General features: G+C 33.4%; 1 protein-coding gene across 2 annotated transcripts; it reads left to right on the top strand.

The window, feature by feature from the left end:
• On the top strand, window positions 1-11,483 carry LOC148605527 (heat shock 70 kDa protein 12A-like). 2 transcript variants are annotated; one of them, XM_088548458.1, is made up of 6 exons: window positions 1-264; window positions 1,163-1,261; window positions 6,612-6,911; window positions 7,453-7,677; window positions 8,105-8,261; window positions 8,707-11,483. In XM_088548458.1, exons 1-6 carry the CDS (start codon window positions 181-183, stop codon window positions 9,768-9,770), a joined length of 1,929 nt encoding a protein of 642 aa, XP_088404584.1. In that variant the 5' UTR covers window positions 1-180; the 3' UTR covers window positions 9,771-11,483. The 2 variants fall into 2 exon arrangements, with proteins under 2 accessions (XP_088404584.1, XP_088404586.1); XM_088548460.1 differs by having other exon boundaries at window positions 3-491.
• The last annotated feature ends 9,272 nt before the right edge of the window (window positions 11,484-20,755 follow it).

Genomic DNA, 20,755 nt, shown 5'->3' with positions numbered 1-20,755 from the left:
GTGTTTTGAACGGTCTAATTCTATTCGAAATATATGAACCCGGAACATATCATAAGATAAAAGTGTCAAAATTTGTCGAGTGGAAGGGATATTTTAAATTTAGTCTGTCTGACTATCAAATTTCCTTCAAGAAATCACTGTACAGATGCTATTCATTTTCAAGTGAGGATTAATTTTTAAATGTCTCATATTAGTTGTTTACTTGAGTCATCACAGTTGGTTTTTAGTACATGTATATTGAATGACATTCAGTTAACCAAAACGGTAAGACTCAACTTTTATTGGTACATTTTAAAGGCATAATCAACGAAAATCGCAAAAGAGGTTGCGAAAATATGTAGTAAAGACCGGTAACCAGACAGAGATGTACAATATCACGTTCTTTCATCTTTGTGGTTCGAACTCATGTCACTATTCATGTGTCTGATTTTTCCTGTATGTTGACGATGGGTTCATGTTTAAGCAAAAACAAAACTCAAGAGGAAGACTATGTAAGTATATAGTAAATAGAAAGTTTGAAGTCATTGACATTTGAATTTAATTTTATGGGTTTATAGAGTCCCGTATCGTAACTAACATGTATGTGTGAATGTTGAAAGTTAAATTAAGTAATCATGTAACCTCCATTTTATAATATTAGCTTAAACTAAAATCAAGTGTGAAGCTAACAGGTGTTTTTGTTTGAAAAAAATTGTATAAAATGATCAAATGATAAGCTTAACTCTCTTTTATAAATTTATGAATCCGTCTCTAAAACCAGAAGTGTTGCTACATTTTTGCATGTATATAAACATCAACTCAAGTTACTTCCTTGATGGTTTAATATCCAATACTTTTGTAATCCATGTCTTTACCGCATTTTTTGCACAACTACTGAGCTATGAAAAAGAAATGTAACTCGGGGAATTTAAAGAGAACTAAATTACATTTTCCTTTTGACGTGAACAAATAACCATAAAATGAATTGACTGATATTAAGGTCTCCGAACTGATATTTGCTATTTATTGGCATATTAATATATCGAATTAAAATAGAAATGTAAGTTAACATGTTTAAAATGATTTCAAAAGTAATATGTATTTAACACTTTTCCCGAACAAACTTATTTAAAACACAAATCAAATACCCTGTACATGTACATGTATGCGTTATATATTTCAGGTCAGTATCAATGAACTTCCTCTCGCCCAAGTGAACGAAAACGGTGACCAGATCAGTGAAGATCCCTATTCATCCGACGATCCCCACATATATAGTCAGGTTTGGATTGTTAAACAAAATGCAAAAACATTTTGTTATTTACATCTTGCATCTCAATGTTATACAAATACAAATACTTTATTGGCACAAACTCAATTACAGTGCATGGTTATGGCCTATTACAACAATAAATGTACATGTACAGTGAAACATGATAAAGTTAAGATATAACATTATAATTGTTTAATATTTCTGTCATATTCAATATTATTGGAGACTTGTATCTCTAATTTTAAAGCAATTCAGTATAAATATGGAGGACATTCTCAAAATATTTTGGGATTTACTATTTAAAAGAATATTGATTTTGGATCTATTATTGTGATCTGTAAAGCCAGGAACCAAAGTATTTACTTTATCGATTAATTTCTTTCTTTCTTGTTCATAATGAGGACTATGAAGTAAGAAATATTCTTCGTTTTCAACATGACTTAAATTGCATACCCTACACAAACGTTCGGAAACAGGTACATTACTATGTCGACCCTTTTCTATCATGAGATAATGGAAACTTGTCTTCATTTTTTGAGATAGCCGCATGTTGTGAAACATTTACAACAATATCTATATATGTTGGTTTTTGTCCCATTTTATATGTGGTTCTGAAAAAGTCTAATTTTGAAGATTGAAGTATTTTAGAGTTTTGTACTTGCAAATTTTGATCTATTATTCTTTGTTTTACACGTTTAATTTTTTTGGAAGTCATATTTTTATTGGAAATATATGAATATCCAAGTCTATTTAGTAATTCTTTAGTGTTTTTTACCCAAGGATTGTGATTTTTAGTTGCATTGAAAATGTGATATAGCAATGTACCTTCAGAAGAATAGATGTGATCTAAAGAATTTATAACTGAAAAATGAATTAGAGTTTTAAGAGGGAGCCGGGCAAGTTCTGCTCGGCAGGCTTTATTAGATGCTTTGCAATTAACTCCCAAAATTTCTTTAATGAATTTTAAATGTAGATTTTCAATTGGGTCACTGTCATTTAAATGCAAAATTATACCCCAAACTTCACTACAATATAAAAGAATTGGTGATATTAAGCAATCAAAAAGTTTTTTTTTTCCAATAATTTACATGGGTTATTTGAAGTTATAGTTTTCTTTACTTTGGAAAAGGCTTTTCGAGCTTTTTCCATTGACGTGGTTATGGCTAAATTGAATTTCCCATTATATCTTAGTACTGTTCCTAAGTAGCAATATTGTTTTACTGTTTCAATAATATTATTATCATATCTAAACTTATTGAAGAATATGGTTTTATTTTAAATTGAAGACTATAACTTTGGATTTATTGGTATTCACTTGAAGTTTCCAGTTTGAGCAATAAAGAAATCGTTCATCAAGACAATTTTGTAACCCTTCTTCATTTTCTGATAACAATACAATGTCATCAGCATACATGAGGATATTACAAGATACATCACCAATGGCAACTGGATTTGTGGAAACGTTATTAGTTAAGTTATTTTGTAACTCATCTATAAAAAAATGAATAAAATAGGACTCAAAACATCGCCTTGTTGTACACCGCGTTCTGATTTGGTAGACTGACTCCATTGAAAAACTTAATTTTACATGTTGTGTCAGAATACATATAATGTATTATTCTATATTTCCTAAAATAGACATCCTTATCATCTTAGGAGATCTGAATGCCAAAGTAGGTGATGACAGAGGAGGTAGAGAAAGGGAGATAGGACCACATGGAATAGGGCAAATGAATGAGAATGGAGAGATGTTTGCTGACTTTTGCGCTATAAACAGTCTAGTAATTGGCGGTACTTGGTTTCCACATAAATCTTGTCATAAAACCACCTGGATTTCACCATCTGGAGACACTGAAAACCAAATAGACCACATAACAATAAGCCGTCGATGGAGATCTTCATTACAAGATGTACCAACAAAACGTGGAGCAGACGCAGCATCAGATCACCACCTTGTAATTGGAAAAATTAAACTCAAGCTTTTAACAACAAAGAAAAGAGAGACTACAAAAAGGAAGTTTAATGTTGAGAAGTTTAAAGATCAGAAAGTGAAAGAAAACTTCCAAATTACACTCAGGAACAGATTTAGTACTTTATTAGATCTTGACAACGAAGAAATGAACAATGATATTGATGACATCTGGAACTCAACAAAGACAGCCATTCTGGAAGCATGCGAAGAAACAGTTGGTTTCATTCAAGTGAAAAGAAAGAAATGGATGTCAGATCAAACATGGGATACAATATCTGAAAGAAGGGAAATAAAAGAAAAGACAGCAAAAGAAAAACCTGCAAGACCTTTACAGCGCAAAAGACAGAGAAGTGAAGAAAAGCTGTAAAGGCGATAAAAGAAACCATGCTGAAAAGTTAGCAGTAGAAGCTGAAAACGCCTGCTTAAAAGGAGACATCAAAACATTGTATAACATCACAAGACAACTCAGTGGAAAGATCTCTCAAAATGAAAATTTACCAGTCAAAGATAAAAACAACAATACCCTCACAAAGCTAGAAGATCAGCTTGACAGATGGAAAGAACACTTTAGTGAGGTATTGAACAGACCATCACCAACAAATCCACCAATACTTGAAGAAGGTCCAACACTTAACATAGAGACTGACAAAATTACCGAAAATGAAGTAAGAAAAGCCCTAAAACATCTTAAGAATGGGAAAGCAGCGGGAATCGATGGCATACCACCAGAAGCCCTCAAGTCCATGAATGACACTACCATTCAATATCTTCTTGGGCTATTAAACCAGATATGGGAAAAAGAAAAAATTCCAAAAGACTGGCAAAAGGGACTCTTGGTAAAACTACCTAAAAAGGGGGACGAATCCAATTGCAACAACTGGAGAGGAATAACTCTTTTGTCCATTCCTAGTAAAATCCTATGCAGTATAATCTTACAAAGAATGAAAGAAGAGATTGATAGCAAGCTGAGAGATGAACAAGCTGGATTTAGACAAGAACGATCATGTGTCGACCAGATTGCTACACTCAGAATAATTATTGAGCAAACGATCGAATGGCAGTCATCCCTATATCTAAACTTTATTGACTTCCAGAAAGCATTTGACAGCATAGGTCATCAGGTCTTGTGGAACATTCTAGGACACTATGGGATTCCACCTAAGATTATTTCCATGATTAAGTTACTGTATGAAGAATTCTCTTGTCAGGTCATACATGCTGGTACATTGACGGATCCTTTCCCTGTAACAACTGGCGTAAGGCAAGGATGCATTCTCTCTCCCCTTCTCTTTCTCATAGTCATCGACTGGATAGCAACAACAGCTTACAACGACCCTCATGGTATACAATGGACACTAACATCTCGTCTAGAAGACCTCGAATTTGCAGACGACATATGCACACTATCGCATCGTCTTCAAGATTCCCTACACCAGGTCAACCATCTCGAAGAAACAGCTAAAAGAACAGGATTGTATATCAACACAGCCAAAACCAAAGCCATGAGAATCCAACAAAACCAGATGGATCCAATATTGGTAAATAACCAACAGATAGAGAATGTAGATAAATTTACGTACCTTGGAAGTGTCATGAGTACAACTGGAGGCACTGACGAAGATGTACAAGCCAGAAAGATGAAACCCAGTATGGAAAAGTAGAACACTGAGAACGGCTACTAAGATCAGAATTTTCAACAGCAATGTTAGATCTGTCCTGTTATATGGTTGCGAGACCTGGAGAGAAACAGAAAACACCATGAAATCTATACAAGTCTTTGTTAACAAGTGCCTAAGAAATATACTGAATATCAGATGGCCAGAAAAAATAACAAACAAGAAACTCTGGCAAAGAACAAAACAACAACCAATAGAAAACACCATTCGAACCCGAAAATGGAAATGGATTGGTCATACTTTAAGGAAGAACAATAAAAACACTACAACGCAAGCTTTAGATTGGAATCCCCAAGGGCAAAAAAAAAGAGGAAGACCAAAGAACACCTGGAGGAGGGGTTTGAACTCTGAACTGAAGAGAGTAGGACTAACGTGGAAGAATTGTAACACCATCGCCCAAAACCGAAGCGAATGGAGAGAAACTGTAGTCGCCCTATGTCCACCCATGGCCGAAGTGGAATAAATCCCCCCCCAAAAAAAAAATTATTCTATATTTGTTGTTTGGACATTTTTGTTTTAGTAGCTTTTTAAATCGGCCATCTCGCCAAATGGTGTCGAAGGCCTATTTATTAGATTAATGAAGGCAGCAAAAACTTTTTTATGCTTTTGTTTGTAATTGTCAATTACTGATTGTAAAGTGAATGTATGGTCGGATGTTCGACTTTTTTTCCGATTTGATTTGAACTTATCAAATTATTGTTATTAAAGAATAAAAGGAGTTGACCATTTTTAATCTTATTAAATAATTTACCAAGATTGGAGCTGATTAAAATTGCTCTATAAAATCCTGGATCAAAGGTGTCTCCCTTTTTATGTAGGAGTACCAGAGAGGATTAATTCCAAATTTGGGGGGGATTTCCCAGTCTTAAAAATCATATTGAACAATTTATGTAGTGGTTGAATTTTAACCATTTCATTACATATAAGATCCGCAGATGCACTTTTACCATTTTTAAGTGAGTGCATTGCTTTAAGGATTTCATCAGTTCTGTAGTGATTTCCTCGTTGTGATTCACATCATTGATAATTTTTTCTTTCATAAAAAACAAATCTTAAAATATATTTTCTTGGAAATTGTTCATTTCCCTGTCTGATTTATTCAGGTTTTTGTCAAATTGAATAAAGTCATCCTGTGGCAGATTCTTTGCAAACTGATTTCATTTACATGAATCTTTATGAAGCTTATTTATGAGGTCCCAAAATTCTTTGGGATTTTTCTCAGTGCAATCATTATTGTAAATTTGATTTCTATAGTTTTTCTCCTCAATTTTACATAGTCATCCATATCTGGATCTAAACGAGTAGAACTTTTTTCTATATTCTACATTTTGAGGGAATTTGTTAACTATTTTTTCATAAATTTTGACTATATGTCGAGTGAAGCTCTTTACAATTGCTGATCGAATTTGGAAATGGGTTTGAGTTTGCATTTTACACTTAAGATTACCATTTGTCTAACAAGAGATAAATGCACTTCCGGTTGGTCGATTCTTGTACCCTTTGTTGATCAAATATTAGTATAATTAAAATTAACATATATTAGCATGTTTATACTTTGCAAAGAGGTCAGCAACAACCGTGATTTTATTTCGGTAATTTATAATTGCAAACGTAAACCAGCGTGCGTGCCATCTTAGAAGTAGTGGAGGGATGGGCAGAAATATGCCACCGTAATGTTGTATAAGTATCTATTGTCCTCACTTTATTTCAGCTGCTTTTGAGTAATTATATTCTGGTGGTAGCAATCGACTTCGGAACTTCCTATTCTGGGTATGCATTTTCATTTCGTCATGACTATGAACGTGACAAACTGAAAATATCGACCAATCTGTGGCCACATAACAGTGGATTGTCACCAAAAGCTCCATCGGCTGTTTTAATTGGTCCAGACCATGTTGTCAAATCATTCGGATACGAAGCTCAAAGCAAATACAATGAGTTAGTGGAATGTGACAAAGCGGAGGGACACTATTATTTTGAAAAGTTCAAGATGGCCATATATTCAGCCGAGGTAGTTAACATACATTTCATTAAAGTAATATCAAATACATACGTAAGTGAAATTCAGTCTTAAAGCAGAATTCATTTTTGAAAACGAAGTCAGTTGTTCATCTAATTAAAAGTAAGAACAATTTTTTTTCTCTAAAAATGGTGTTGTTGAAGTAATTTATACGCAGCCTGATTCAGCATCTCTTGTATTTTTCAAAACCGCCCATAGAAAGCTGTTTCATGTAGGAAGATATTTCTATGTGCTTCGTGTAATTAGGAACCAAATACGATGTGTTCAATGGTTACTGTTTAGTCTAGGCGTGTCGAGATATAACAGTAAAAGCAACGAATATAGTGAAACGCAACATATGCACCAGTGTATAACCTAATTACAAAATAGTAAATTAATACTTCCGTAATTTAATTTGAGCATAATATGGTAAATATACGATTTTGTCTTTAAAAACAACTTGTAAAAGTCAAATGCCTTAAAATTAATATTTCCGTTCTACGCAATGTATCTGTTATGTGAACAGAGATTGAAGTTCGTCCTTTCTCTACAGAATTTGTGCAGCAATACGATAATTAAAGATGTCACTGGGAAAGAGATGCTTGCTGTCGATGTGTTTGGTTTGGTGATTGGATATCTCCGGGAACACCTACTGACCAAACTACAAAGCCATGACACAAAAGCAACACTTGCAGAGGATACGATACAATATATACTGACTGTTCCTGCCATATGGTCAGATAAAGCCAAAGCGTTTATGCGACTGGCAGCAGAAAAGGTACAAGCAAAACTTAGAATATTGGGTCGGAAAATAACATATTATAGAAAGCACATGGTCAAGTCTTAATAAAATTATGCAAAATAGAAAAAAATCTGGAACATGCATAACGTCTCCAACTTACCGATCCACCAAGATATTTACACTTGTTGTCTCCTGTATTGATCACGCTTTAAAATGTTGGAATATTTCACGGGTTGAAAGAGATATCTGTTTTTATAATATCATTTCAATAAAATTATAAACTTACTCGTTTTTCCCTTTCCTACAGAAAGTGCAAATCTAGTGTTTTCCCTTTGCTCTGATGGTACAAGTAGTGAAATTGAAATAACACCAAAATGAATGGATTATTCTGTCCGACCATGTTTTGCCCAATATTGTTATATATGGCTTACATGTTCAAAAGTTATATATCTGTTTATTAAAGGGTGGTATACGAAACAAGCATTTGATGTTGGCCTTAGAACCAGAAGTTGCTTCCCTTTATTGCCGACACATTTCACAGAGTATATCTTTGTATGGAACGTCGCCAACAACAGTTTCTCTTGATCATGGAACAAAATATTTAGTGTTGGATATTGGAGGTAGGCATACTAAATAAATAAACGTGTTAACATTGTATCATCATTATCCTGGGTCAAAAAAGGATTAAGCTTATTTGAACAAAAATAGAATCTTTATTTTACAATTTTTAGCGAACAATCGGTATACGGAAAGGAACAAATTGATTCGTTCTATATCCCCGAATATCAAATGGTTAAAGGTAATTTCTTAACCTAAATCAAAATTTCCAAAAGTTATAAATTTTTAAAAAGTACTATACTTGTTATATTGTTATCAGATAACTACTTGTGTCTTTTTGGTATTCATCCCTCAACCAACATGCAACCACCCTACAAAAGTGCATGTCACAAAAGTACATGTATTTGATAATGGGAGAAATTATTGCACTTGTGAATGTATCACGTGATAGCAGCGTTATTTTCAATTTTTTTAAATTTCCTACAGATTTAAAAAAACTTATTACAGGTGGTACTGTTGATGTCACAGCTCACGAAATACAACAAGACGGCACGTTACGAGAAATGTATCAAGCCTCCGGTGGTTCATGGGGTGGCACTTACGTTGACGAGGAGTTCCGGAAGTTTCTTGTGACTTTATTTAGTTACGAAGTCATTTCAGAGGCGTTTATAAAATACCCAAATGATATGTTAGATTTAATGTTAGATTTTGAAATGAAAAAGAGGACGTTTAAACCCGGTGAGACAGAGCACGTTGTTATGAAATGTCCGGCTTGTCTGTTTATAGTGTTCGAAGAAAAAAACGGAAAATCCGTATCAAACTACATACAGGAAAATGATCCAGTACCCGGAGTCAGAGTTGTACGGGATAAATTTCTGATTAGTTCCAAAACCTTTGAGGCATTTTATGACGATGTTGTTTACAAGTTACTTATGCACCTGAGAAAATTACTCCTTTTAGAAGAATTGTCTGGCATAGAAACCGTTTTACTTGTTGGCGGATTTTCTGATTCAGAAGTAATTAAGAGTAGTATATTGACAAACTTTCCCGGTATAAGAATTATCCACCCAGTTGACTGTTCAATGGCGGTACTGAAAGGTGCCGTTCTTTATGGGCATGATCGGAGAGCAATAAGTTCACGAATTTGTAAATATTCATATGGAATTGGCATCCATAGAAAATTTAAAGAGGGGGTACATCCGCCAGAAAAACGGAGAACGATCAGCGGGGTCGATATATGTGACGACATATTTGACATTCATTTGAAATTAGGCGAAAAAGTTGAAATTACACAACCTCGTTTAGAAAAGTTTTATTTGGCGCAAAACACGGGAACAAACTTCGCTTATCTCGATGTGTATGCTTCTAACGTTGACTTACCCCAATTCGTTACTGACGATTCTTGCAACTTTCTTGGGAGTTTGATGATCGAACTCTCAGGAAATGTTGAGGAAGGAGAACAAAAAATATTCGTCAGTTTACATTACATCGGCACAGAACTCGGTGTCTTAGTTCGTGAAAGTGGCGAAAATGGAAAATTTATCAAAGCCAAGTTCGATTTTTTGGGTTAACATTGATAAAAAAATAATGGAGGCGTATAATGTTACAGAAATGAAACAAATGGTATTTACTAAAAGGACTTTACCAATTGGTGGCTTTAAGCGGAAAAAGTTGAACTGTAAGATGCATATTTATGTTAAATGTACAATACTGATTAAGTACAAGTTTATTGATTAGAAAACTGTTGTGTGGGTTGAGTTACTAGAATCTTGTCCTTTTGTGCGGAACGTTTTCATTTCAAATCTTTCAGTTTGCTTGACCTTTGTTTCATCTATGTTTGCAGTATCATTTGTTCTTTGTAGAAAAATAAAATCATCCATTTTATTCACTGTACTTTTTAAAACTTTACGAACTTTCTGTGTTCTTGTTTTAACACTTTCCGGTAGTGTTTGATAAGCGGCTTTTCTGAAAACTTTTTTGTGGCTAAGGTAGACGATTGGTTTTGTGACATAAGACATGTGAGTTACAGGGACAGCAACAGTATACCAACCTCCCCATATCGATACATTCCCGAATATATCCAAGAAGCTTAGTAAGACGTAAGGGACCCACATCACTAGAATGATGCCCCACATGATTGCATATGTAAAAGTCAGGTGAATGTCTAGATACTCTTCTGACTTCTTGTACACGTGTTCAATTACCGTAGTTGATTCTGTTTTGTTTTCTTCTCCAGTGCTGGTGGTGAATATTTCCTGTGTAATTTCAGCTTCTGATCGTGATGTTATAGAACCTGGAATTGTGCCGGTTTGAATTACTGCAGAACTAAGAACTTCAATCTCAGAAGATGACTGTTGCCTAGGACTCATTTGAACGATGTGGGATATTGATAAAGTACCCGAATCTTCCCTCCTAAGATTGTTATTTTCGTTTGGTAACACTGAATCCTTGATATTGTTATTGATAGTATCTTTTGTATCAAATTTTTTTATGCTTTTGTTCACGGAGTTAACTTGCAGTTGTAGATCTTTTAAAATTTTCAAAATATCTGTCCTTTTCCTTCCTATAAGAATCATAAAAATAATGGAGGCGGTAGACGGCATAAACATTCCGAACACAAAGAGTAAAACCATTCCAGCAGGGTTGTAACTGTGATTTATATTACATAAATGTTGGCTCGAAATAAACTCAAGTTTACTCCATTCGGTCAGGGGAAGTAATCCCACTATAAAGAAAATAATCCAAAACAACATGAGCGTTACTATGGAAACTTTTGTTTTCCCAAGTGTTTTCGCATGAAACTCAGGGTCCGTTATTTTCATCCATCTTTCAATGAAGATCACAATTTGAATGTAGAATGTCATAAGAAAGCAAGCTGTTACAAAATCTCCGTTTAAAGTACAAATAAAATCAGACAAGTTCCACGTTTTACTGAAAGCGACGATAATTGAAGGGAGTAGAATGAAAACATATGCGAGAAGATCCAGTACAATTAGATTCAAAAGATACACCTTTTCCGACCTTATCTGAAGCCTCTCCTTTCTGATTGCATGGAGCAACAATGAGTTTAAAATAGTTCCAATGATCAAAATCAATATATTTGTTATTCCGACAAAAACTGGGAAGACTTCATTCTCTAGCCATCGGAAATATGGTGTAGCAAAGGCTTCCAAAGGGTCGTCGGCAGTATTTACGTTTCCAGATGAATTACTTGTCATTTCTGACTTTTTTTTCGTTCAGACTGTTAGCATGGTCAACATATTAAAATGGTGACATTCTCTTGAGTTTGTAGTAACAAGTATAATATTCATAGTATGAACAGATCAAATGAGAGCCATCATAGACACCTTTGAATTACAGCGAGTAGTATAACTAACTTCAGGAAATCAAATTGATTAAATGTCCATAACCAATCCTGATTGAATGTCTCAGGTAGTTAACTGAACAATCAAAAAGGGGATTTAAACTTTTTAACTCATTTCATAGGAAGTTAATCTCCAGTTACTGCTCAAAGAATGTCATTTCATCAAGGAATGAACAACTCTATTCCCTAAAGTTAGCTATGTTATTCGCTGTAAAACTGTAGGTATACTTATCTAAAAGCTTAATATCAATAGACTCAGAACAAAGACCAGAGCAAAGTTTGATAAGGAATGTTTGTTTTTGTTATAATATTCGTGCATTTAATGTAAATCTTTATGTCAACATAACGTAGTTAGTGCCATAAAGTTACACTGTCGTGTATTTCAATTAAATCCGAAATTTAAACTTTTCGAAGTGTTTATATTTTTGTTCGAAATGTTCTTATTTGCCGTAGATATATACAAATGTCTCAGAATGTGACGATTCGAGTCCCGCGGAGGGAACGTCCAAAAATTTGCATCACAAATTTGACAGTTTAACATCGTTGGGAATTTTTCAGACCTTTCTATATATATATAAACATGTATCATGCTTTTCAAACATATTTGGCTACACTTTGTGGAATTCAATCTTATATAGGCGAAATTGAAAGGATTGTGATCATCAACGAATATGTACATAGACGCTAACTCAGCTTTTTGTTTTCATCATGTAATTTTTGTTTTGTAAAAAAATGTTGCTTCATTCCTTAAATCGACTTTCTTAGAAACCCGTATAATGTTTGAGTAAATACGGTTGAGATTTTTTTCCATTAATGAAAACGCCCTCAAAGCTTCCTTTGGTCTTTGTTTCTGCCAAATAAAAAAACCCCGAAAAACTGAAGAGATCGTTAATACTTACATCATAATCATTACAATGCTGAGTGCAAGTTTGAGGTTGTTAGGTTATTTTATAAGGAAGTTACGACAATGTTAAAGTTGTACGTCAAATTCAATAACTTAAAATGAGAAAAAAAATGTGTATTTCATAAAACCTATAATCTTTCATTTTCACGACAACTGAAAAAAAAAATAATGACAGATCATTAAAAACACTGCCTTATTCATAAAAAGTTAGTATAGAAATGGAACCTAACTCCTGCTTGGTAAATACAATATACTTTACCGTTGTTATGGTTCAAAGCATCTTGTGATTTGGTTGAGTGGACCTTTGAAATCAACCGGAAACCAGGAGTATGATAGTCGGACGACCGATCTTACGCTCCAGAATCTTAGAGCGGGGTATCTTGTACGTGTTATTTGTTTTGGTTTTTTTTTGTATTAGAACATGCGTCTTATTTTAGCTTAATATTCGAATTTTTACTATAGCATTATATTTTGTAATTGTAACGAGAAGGAATAACAAATTGAATGTAATTAAAACAAAGAAAAAAAACATACTACAATGATTATCGAACAGTCTTTTGATATACACAAAATGAGGTAGAAATGTCTTATAACATTTCTATTATGCTACTTAAACACAAATAGACTATGAAACCAAGGGTTCGTATGAGAAAGATAAGGAGAAATTACATCCAGTTCAGAATTACCGTATACGACAATAAAAAACACCATCTTAAGAAATTTTTTTAAAAATTATACATCCTTGATGTATAATCATTAAGTGATATAATCCTGTGTCAATTTAAGCATCTACTATTTGAATGGTTGGATTAAAGTAATGCAGATTATCATATCTTAATTGTTGAGTTATATGAGAAATCGCAATAAAAGATGTCGAATTATTAAGTTTTCATTCTCACTTTAATGAAAAAATGTTGTTCTGCTTGTACGTTGTATTTTCTGTATATTTTTTTTTGTTTACACGAAAAATATATTTGCTTTTCCGAAAAACGCGATTGAAAGGACTATCACATTGTGTTTTCTGAAAAATTTGTAGTTATAATATTTAGTAATCAAAGGGATCCAAGATTCGAGTTGAAATCAAAAGAATATATTCCAAGGATAAAATACAAGACATTGAAAACGAAAAAAAACATGAAATATGCAGAGTAACACGTCCAAAGAAACAAAAGAAGACGAGTAACCGGACTCCACAAAAAAAAAAAAAACAAAAAAAAACAAAATAAAAAAACAAAAAAAAAAAAAACAAAATAAAAAAACAAAAAAAAACAAAAAAAAAACTGGGAGCATAGCATAGACCAGGTGCACAGGTAGGATAAGCGTCTTCTACTTTCCTAGAAGCACCCGCCGAGTTGGTCATTGCCACGTCCGTCTGTTCTCATACATGGTATCTTTTTACTGTTACAATTTTCAATGTACAAAATATTTGCTTTTTGTGACTCACTACCAGATCAACACCAAATGTACATGATACACTTAATTTCAGTATTGAACAAATGTATATGTTAGCTCCTAGTTGTACATGTAACACTCTCTGTACTAATAGTACTGAATGTGTGTTCTTTGCTTTCATCCTTGTACTTATAACACAAACATTTTTTCTTCAAATCTTCTCGTACATCCCTTGAAACGAGGACAAAAACAAGAAAGTCCGTCAAACTGTTTACAACTCGCAGGATGTTCCCGCCGAACATTATCAGTTTCATTGTATTCGACCGGATGTTAAGACCAGTTTCCGGAAATAGCTTTGCAATAATAATGACACATGCATTTGGTAAAAATGCCAACATGTTTGAAACTGAAAGGATAAGAAATATTTTACAGAGTCTAGCTTGAAGCTTGCTTATGGATTTGCTGCGATCTTTATTGTTAGATAAAGCCATCGAGCGCTTGTTATGATATAAAACTTGCACAATCATAATGTTAATTACAGAAAAGAATAAGATTTGAATAGGACCATCTAAAAAGCGCATAACAATCATGACGATGTCGTAATATTCATGATGACGTAGATAAAACGGAGTTAGAGAATGTACGTACATTGTTGAGTTAGTGGATGGGTTGATTCTAGGGACCATCGTTGTAAATAAAGGTGTAACAGCTGTTGCCAAAAACGCAACAATGAATGATCCAGCAATAAATAAGTAAGAATATTTAACGGTTGGTGATTTGTACAGTGAAAATGGTTTCTTTATCGCAGTGAGTCGTTCAAACGACAATACACAAAACACGTTGAGGCTAAATCGACGAAACAGAAAACTTAATACGTCTGCGTTCCAGAAATACATGAAGGCAGCTGCTCTGTAAACACTTTCTACTTTTACTAGTTCAAGAAGTCTTGCTAATGGCAAAAACATATCAGATACAAGGCTTAATATGTCTGCAACTAATATAGCCACCATGTATATAAAGGACGAGTTAGATTGTCGCTTGCCAAACAGATTATTGGCGACAAAAGCATTTCCTATAATTCCGATCGGACAAACAATAGGTACCGCGTACACGTCTTGGGCATATTTTAAGATGTTGTATATTTCTGCAAGTGGGTCTATCTCTATCTGAACTTTCAAAGAAATTGTTGAAGAGACAGTATCATCTGTGGTGCCAGTTGTGGATTCGTTCCCACTTTCAAAGAGGTGAATTGTCGACACATCCGAGTTATTCGATTCATTTATGTTTGCCAGTAGACCACTGACAGCAACACCCGTCAACCATAAGCTCAAAAGTAGATGACTCATACTTTCAAATGAATTATCATACGACCTGTAAATATACGGTAAATTAAACGAAAGTGCCATTCCGTATTAAATGCTGGACAGTCGATGAGCATGTGATGATTGGCTTTGGATGTACATGAGTGCATAATTATTGAGCTGCTCATCGACAAACCCACAGTTAACAAGAAAGGGCATTAAGAACTAATTGTTAACTGCATGGTATAGATAGAAAAAGATGGAGAAACTCTTATACGATTACTTCCATATTCTTCCTGTTTTGGCGTTTGGGTTTAACTGTAACCACCTATTGCCTCATTTCTTGTCTTCATCTTGAAATGTAAGCTCTCACGTAGCATGCTTACTGTTTTTGTCTATTTTGATTTCAATGTAATAAAAAAAATAAATTAAATAAAAAATAAAACAAAAACAAAAACAAGTACAACATTCGAAGTGTCAATAACAGATTAAGATAAGTTCTAATACTCTACCACCAGTTAAGTAGTTTATTCATATTAGACAATTTCAGTATCGTAGTTGATATAGAATTGCTGTCAAAATCAATCCACATATTTCAGGTTCTACTTCGTAGTATATAGCTCTTTTCATGAGATGAACATTAAAATCAAACTATATAACTGATGCTGTAATTAGTGTTACCTTTACATGTACGTATCAAATTATACCTGCACAATTTTATATCAGAGATAATGGGCTTACTGGTTGAATAAAAAAAAATCGTCTCTCAATTTTGTTTTGTGAAAATGACGTCATCAACCCAATATTGATGAACTACTCGTTAAATTTTGACATTAAAATTGAATTGTTAGGAATGAACTACTAGTTTATATAAATTTTGATTATTTGAAAGAATCTCAATGCCCGTGGTACACAATTTAAAACAACCGGATTCGCAAGCCTTCTAGTTTGCACCATGTGATCGCAAACCATGTATCATTCTTCATAAATCAATTTTAGTATCAAAATTTAACGAATAGATCATCAACAAGTACTACCTTGAAAAATAAATATAGCTGTTGCGGTAAAATTTGTTCATTTTACTTATAATTATCTACATTTCATCCAGGAAATAACACATGGCACGCAATTTCAATTTTCGATACAGTTTTATCGAACACCCCTAGGTTATCAGTTTTTGGCCAATCGGGAAACGGAATTGCGATCAGGTGACTTGCGTTTCCATGGAAGTGCGTCTTAAAGGTCAAAGGGTAAAAAGCAAAACTTTACTGACTGTGTCGGAAAAATCTTGATGACGTCACAGTAAAAAACAAAGTTTTGTTCTTAAAAAGATAAATATATGACTCTAAATTGTGATTAAAGTAAATTTTGATATAAATATGTATATTTCAAGCTTCGTGTACCTGGTACATGAAAGACTCAGTACTTATAACATCATCAAATATTTCCATATATAATCTCTTTGATGGATATCATTTATCTTTAAAATGATATTTATGATCTATATATAGAGCTGCTATATAATCAAAGATAAATCAAAGTCAGGATATTCTGAAATGGCAAGAAGTTGAAATACAAGCCGACTCTGCTAGAACTGTCAGGAGAGCTCTGCTAGAGTAATCGGATTTATAAGCACACTTTTTATTCGAAACGCAAAAATAAATGTTAAAAATCAGAAGACTTGAGAATGTAAAAGAGTAATCACAGGAACCAAGGTTATGGCGGTAATCAAAAGAATGTAATCCAGGGACAAAGACCAGACGTGGAAAACAGACATACACAACAAAGACCATAAAGTAACTAAAATCATACATATAAAGTAACAAAAGCAAATGAGCAACTCGAACGCCACTAAAAACTAGGAGCATGGATCAGGTGCACCGGTAGGGTAAGCGTCCTCTGCTTTTCTAGAAATACCCACCTAGTTGCTCATAAAAAGTCAAGTCCGGGGTAGACAACGAGGAAAGGAAAACTATGACCCGCTGAATAAATCAGTTTTCATGGTGCAGATGTATACACCATAACGATCCACGAGTTCATGATGACGACCATAAAACTTCTGTAGGGATGATTTCAATCTTGTAGCAACATAACCCTGTTCCAGAAGCCTATTTGTTATAGTTCTAACGCGAAACAAAAAGTCTGCGTACTTTCGGCAAGCTCTGGCATAACGTATGAGTTGTGATTTGAACACTCCATACGCAGGTGCTGAAGGGATGTTGCCACAGATGAAAGGAAAGTTGACAATTCTGAATGAAAAGTCATCACGTTTGTCGTAAAGTTTGGTCAATAGTTTTCCTTTACCATCGATTTGTAAGTGTAGGTCAAGATATGAGGCTGACTTCACAGTGTCTGTAGTATCCTTTATCTCAAGTTCTTAAGGGTAGATGCGATGTATCAAATCCCCGAAATTAGGATTGCTTAAAGATAATACGTCATCTATATAGCGGAAACTGAGATTGAAGGATCTAGCCAAACGATATTCTTTCTTTCGGATCAGTTCAGCTATAAAGTCAGCCTCATAAGAGTGAAGGAATAGGTCAGCAAGTAAAGGAGCACAATTTGTTCCCATTGGAATGCCGACCGTTTGTTGAAAAACACTTCCACCACACTGGACAAATATGCTGTCAATTAAAAATTCCAGCATTTTGTAAACATGTTCCTCTGTATATTTGGAAGAACTACACGTTCGGATATATAAAATGCACTTTAATCGATTTTGAATAAGGAAGTTGATGCAGGTCATAGAAAATATTAAAGAATTTTTCGGAGGCGTTATTCGTACGAAATCTACCTTCATCATTAAATCCATACTTCTTTTTTACGCAGTCCTTTTGTTATTACACAGATGAGTTTCTCACAGAAACTCATATCAATCAGGATAAAATAAATGTATTTAGGTGTGTTTAATTTCACCGCTATCATAAACAAGACAATTAAAATAATCTGCAACAACCTAAAACAATGACTCGAAATTAAGCGCTATTATTTCTCTTGTACATAAGTCTAAATCAGTTGAGATCTTTCAAAGAAGCTGGCTCTACAAGAACTGTACAACGAAAGCAAGCTCTGCGATAACAGTATTAGAGTCAAATCGAAAAGAGCTAGTCCTTAAACTATTCGAGTTAAATTTTCATAAAACTGTTCTGACGTTTCTATGACAGTTTTGTGATATAAAAGAACAGATCTGACGAGTACGAAAGGAGCTGGCATGAATGATTAAACAAAATACATGTGATGAATTGGGATAAAGAAGGAAGAGCTCGTTTGTTGGTTTTGAAAAATAAAGAAAACAAACAACTAAAAACAACAAAAACAAAAACAAACAACATTAACAACAACGAATAAATAAATAAATAAATCAATAAATAAAAAATAAACAATATTACCATTGTCAAACTGATCAATATTGATGCCATTGATTTGCTAAAATGCATTATAATTTATCATCTTTTTTTACACAACCACGAAAATTTGTTGATGTATTATGTTATGACAATGTTGTCGTCCGTCTTTCGAAGACAAGTTACCGAACAAAAACGTGAGCGTCATGAATCTCTATGAAAATATACCAAAGTTCCATACTATGACAGGACAATTGAGGTTGATTTTGGAAATATGGCCCTTACCAATTACATTTGTAGGAATAAAGGAAAAATGCGAATATGTTCTTAAACTTGGCATGAACCGCTTCTTTCTTGATCAACTTTAAAAATTTTTAACTATTGGGGTATATTTGATTTTTTAATCTTTTGTTTTTTGTTCCATTAAAAATGCTTAAAATAAAGCTTTGAGAAAAAAATGTTTTGGGTTCTTCAATGTACTGAATTTAAAGGTGTATATAGGTTAGTAGTCTTGGGCCCCGATTTCAAATATGTATGCATTGTTTTCCAAAAGAGTCTATTACCAAACTAAGCGAATTTTAACGAAATTAAAAGATGTTTTTAGCAATGATATGCGAACCCTAAAGTTTGTTTATATCAAGGTAGGGCCGGAATCCAGTTTTAGTTACAATAAGCATAATTTTAAAAAAGTATTAGATTTTCGAGATGTGCCTACGAAACTTTAGATTGTTTTATCTGAACATACATTCAAATGAAGAATAATGTTTCATCGAAATTCATTTCAGAAGTTGGTTGCCTTTTCTCCTCGGTATTTAGAGTATGTCCAGTCAATAGAAATATTAACGTCTTAAAGGAATGACCGTTATATTTTTTCCTGTCTGAAGAAATAACCGCAATCATTTAGTTTAGGCTAAATAATCTGCGTAGCAGTTTTTTTTTCAAGTGTGCACCATGGACATTGAGGTAATTTCAAATAGACCGAAAATATATCATAATTTAATCTAATTTAAGTACGAGTTTTTATCCAATCAGAAAGCGTCTTACTTCTGAATTTGAATTATTGAATAATGAAACAGCTTTAAAAAAGAAGCCAAAATCGGCATTTTTATATCCAAAAAAGTCAAATGCGTAAATGATTTCGATTGCAACATAACTTCCTTTTCAAAAGTGTTTTAAAAATTAAAAAATGCTTAAAGAATATTAAAAACAAATTACACTTCGCTTCCACTGCATGGGTTTTTGATTACTTTTTTTAAGTCCCCTCTCCTGATATATTAAGTTTAAGATAATTATGATGAAAAATACAAAAGTAGGTGTAAGCTTTTATTTTAAAATTTCTATAAATATCCATCAATTTGTAACCGATTTGTTTGGGACGAAAATAAAAGTTAATTGGATATTATTGAATAAACGGAAATTTCAACAAAACGTTACACACTTATAGTCTTTTTAATTCTCTGGGTAGTTTTTCTTCTTCTGATTCATCGGATTTTACAGAGTGCTTTAAAAAAACAACCGACATCCATGTTATTTACAAAGTTGACAGTTCATACCAAGATCATCTTTAAGATACGTTAAACATTCCAATGATTTTTATCTATTCATTAAGTACTTACGTTTGAAATTAATGAAAATCCAAAAGCGTGTGCCACTGATGTTTTTTTTTTCTCCAAATCAACGTATTAATTGTGTTGCTAATCTTCTTTAATTTATTAAAGTAGATAATATTGGTTTGATTCCGACGATAACCTTTGCCTCAATGTGTTAATGAACATTGAATGTCGAATTATATAAACGCAGGCCAGATAATATATTAATAGTATTACTTTTTTATGCAAATTGAAAATCGATAAAAGCTGGTAATTAGAAAAGTTACACTTGATTTTGAAACTCGAAGCGTATCAATGAATTTAAACAAATAGATACTTTACTCTCTTTTCCCCGTTTGTCTCCTTAAGTTTTGCCCACAATTTGATGATGATTAAGTGACACAAGAATGATATTCTGTACACAACTTAAGTACATTTCTTCAATTTGAAAAAAATCCCTGTAAGGCAGTTACAAGAACCGAGCAGGGCGTTGAAACATACTAGTACATACATTATAATTGGTGTTTGCACTGGTAGTGGTTGTAACTGAAAGGGCCCTAGCCAGAAAGAAGCTGTTATTTGTAATATATATATACTCCTGATCATAAATATACCATAAATATAAAAACTACCATAATTTACCATAAAAAAAACATTTTCGA

Source organism: Perna viridis, chromosome 10 (assembly GCF_037379345.1).
Source record: "Perna viridis isolate PV_CMFRI_1.1 ecotype Kerala chromosome 10, ASM3737934v1, whole genome shotgun sequence".
Taxonomy (NCBI): domain Eukaryota; kingdom Metazoa; phylum Mollusca; class Bivalvia; order Mytilida; family Mytilidae; genus Perna; species Perna viridis.
This window is presented reverse-complemented; position numbering and strand designations above follow the sequence as displayed.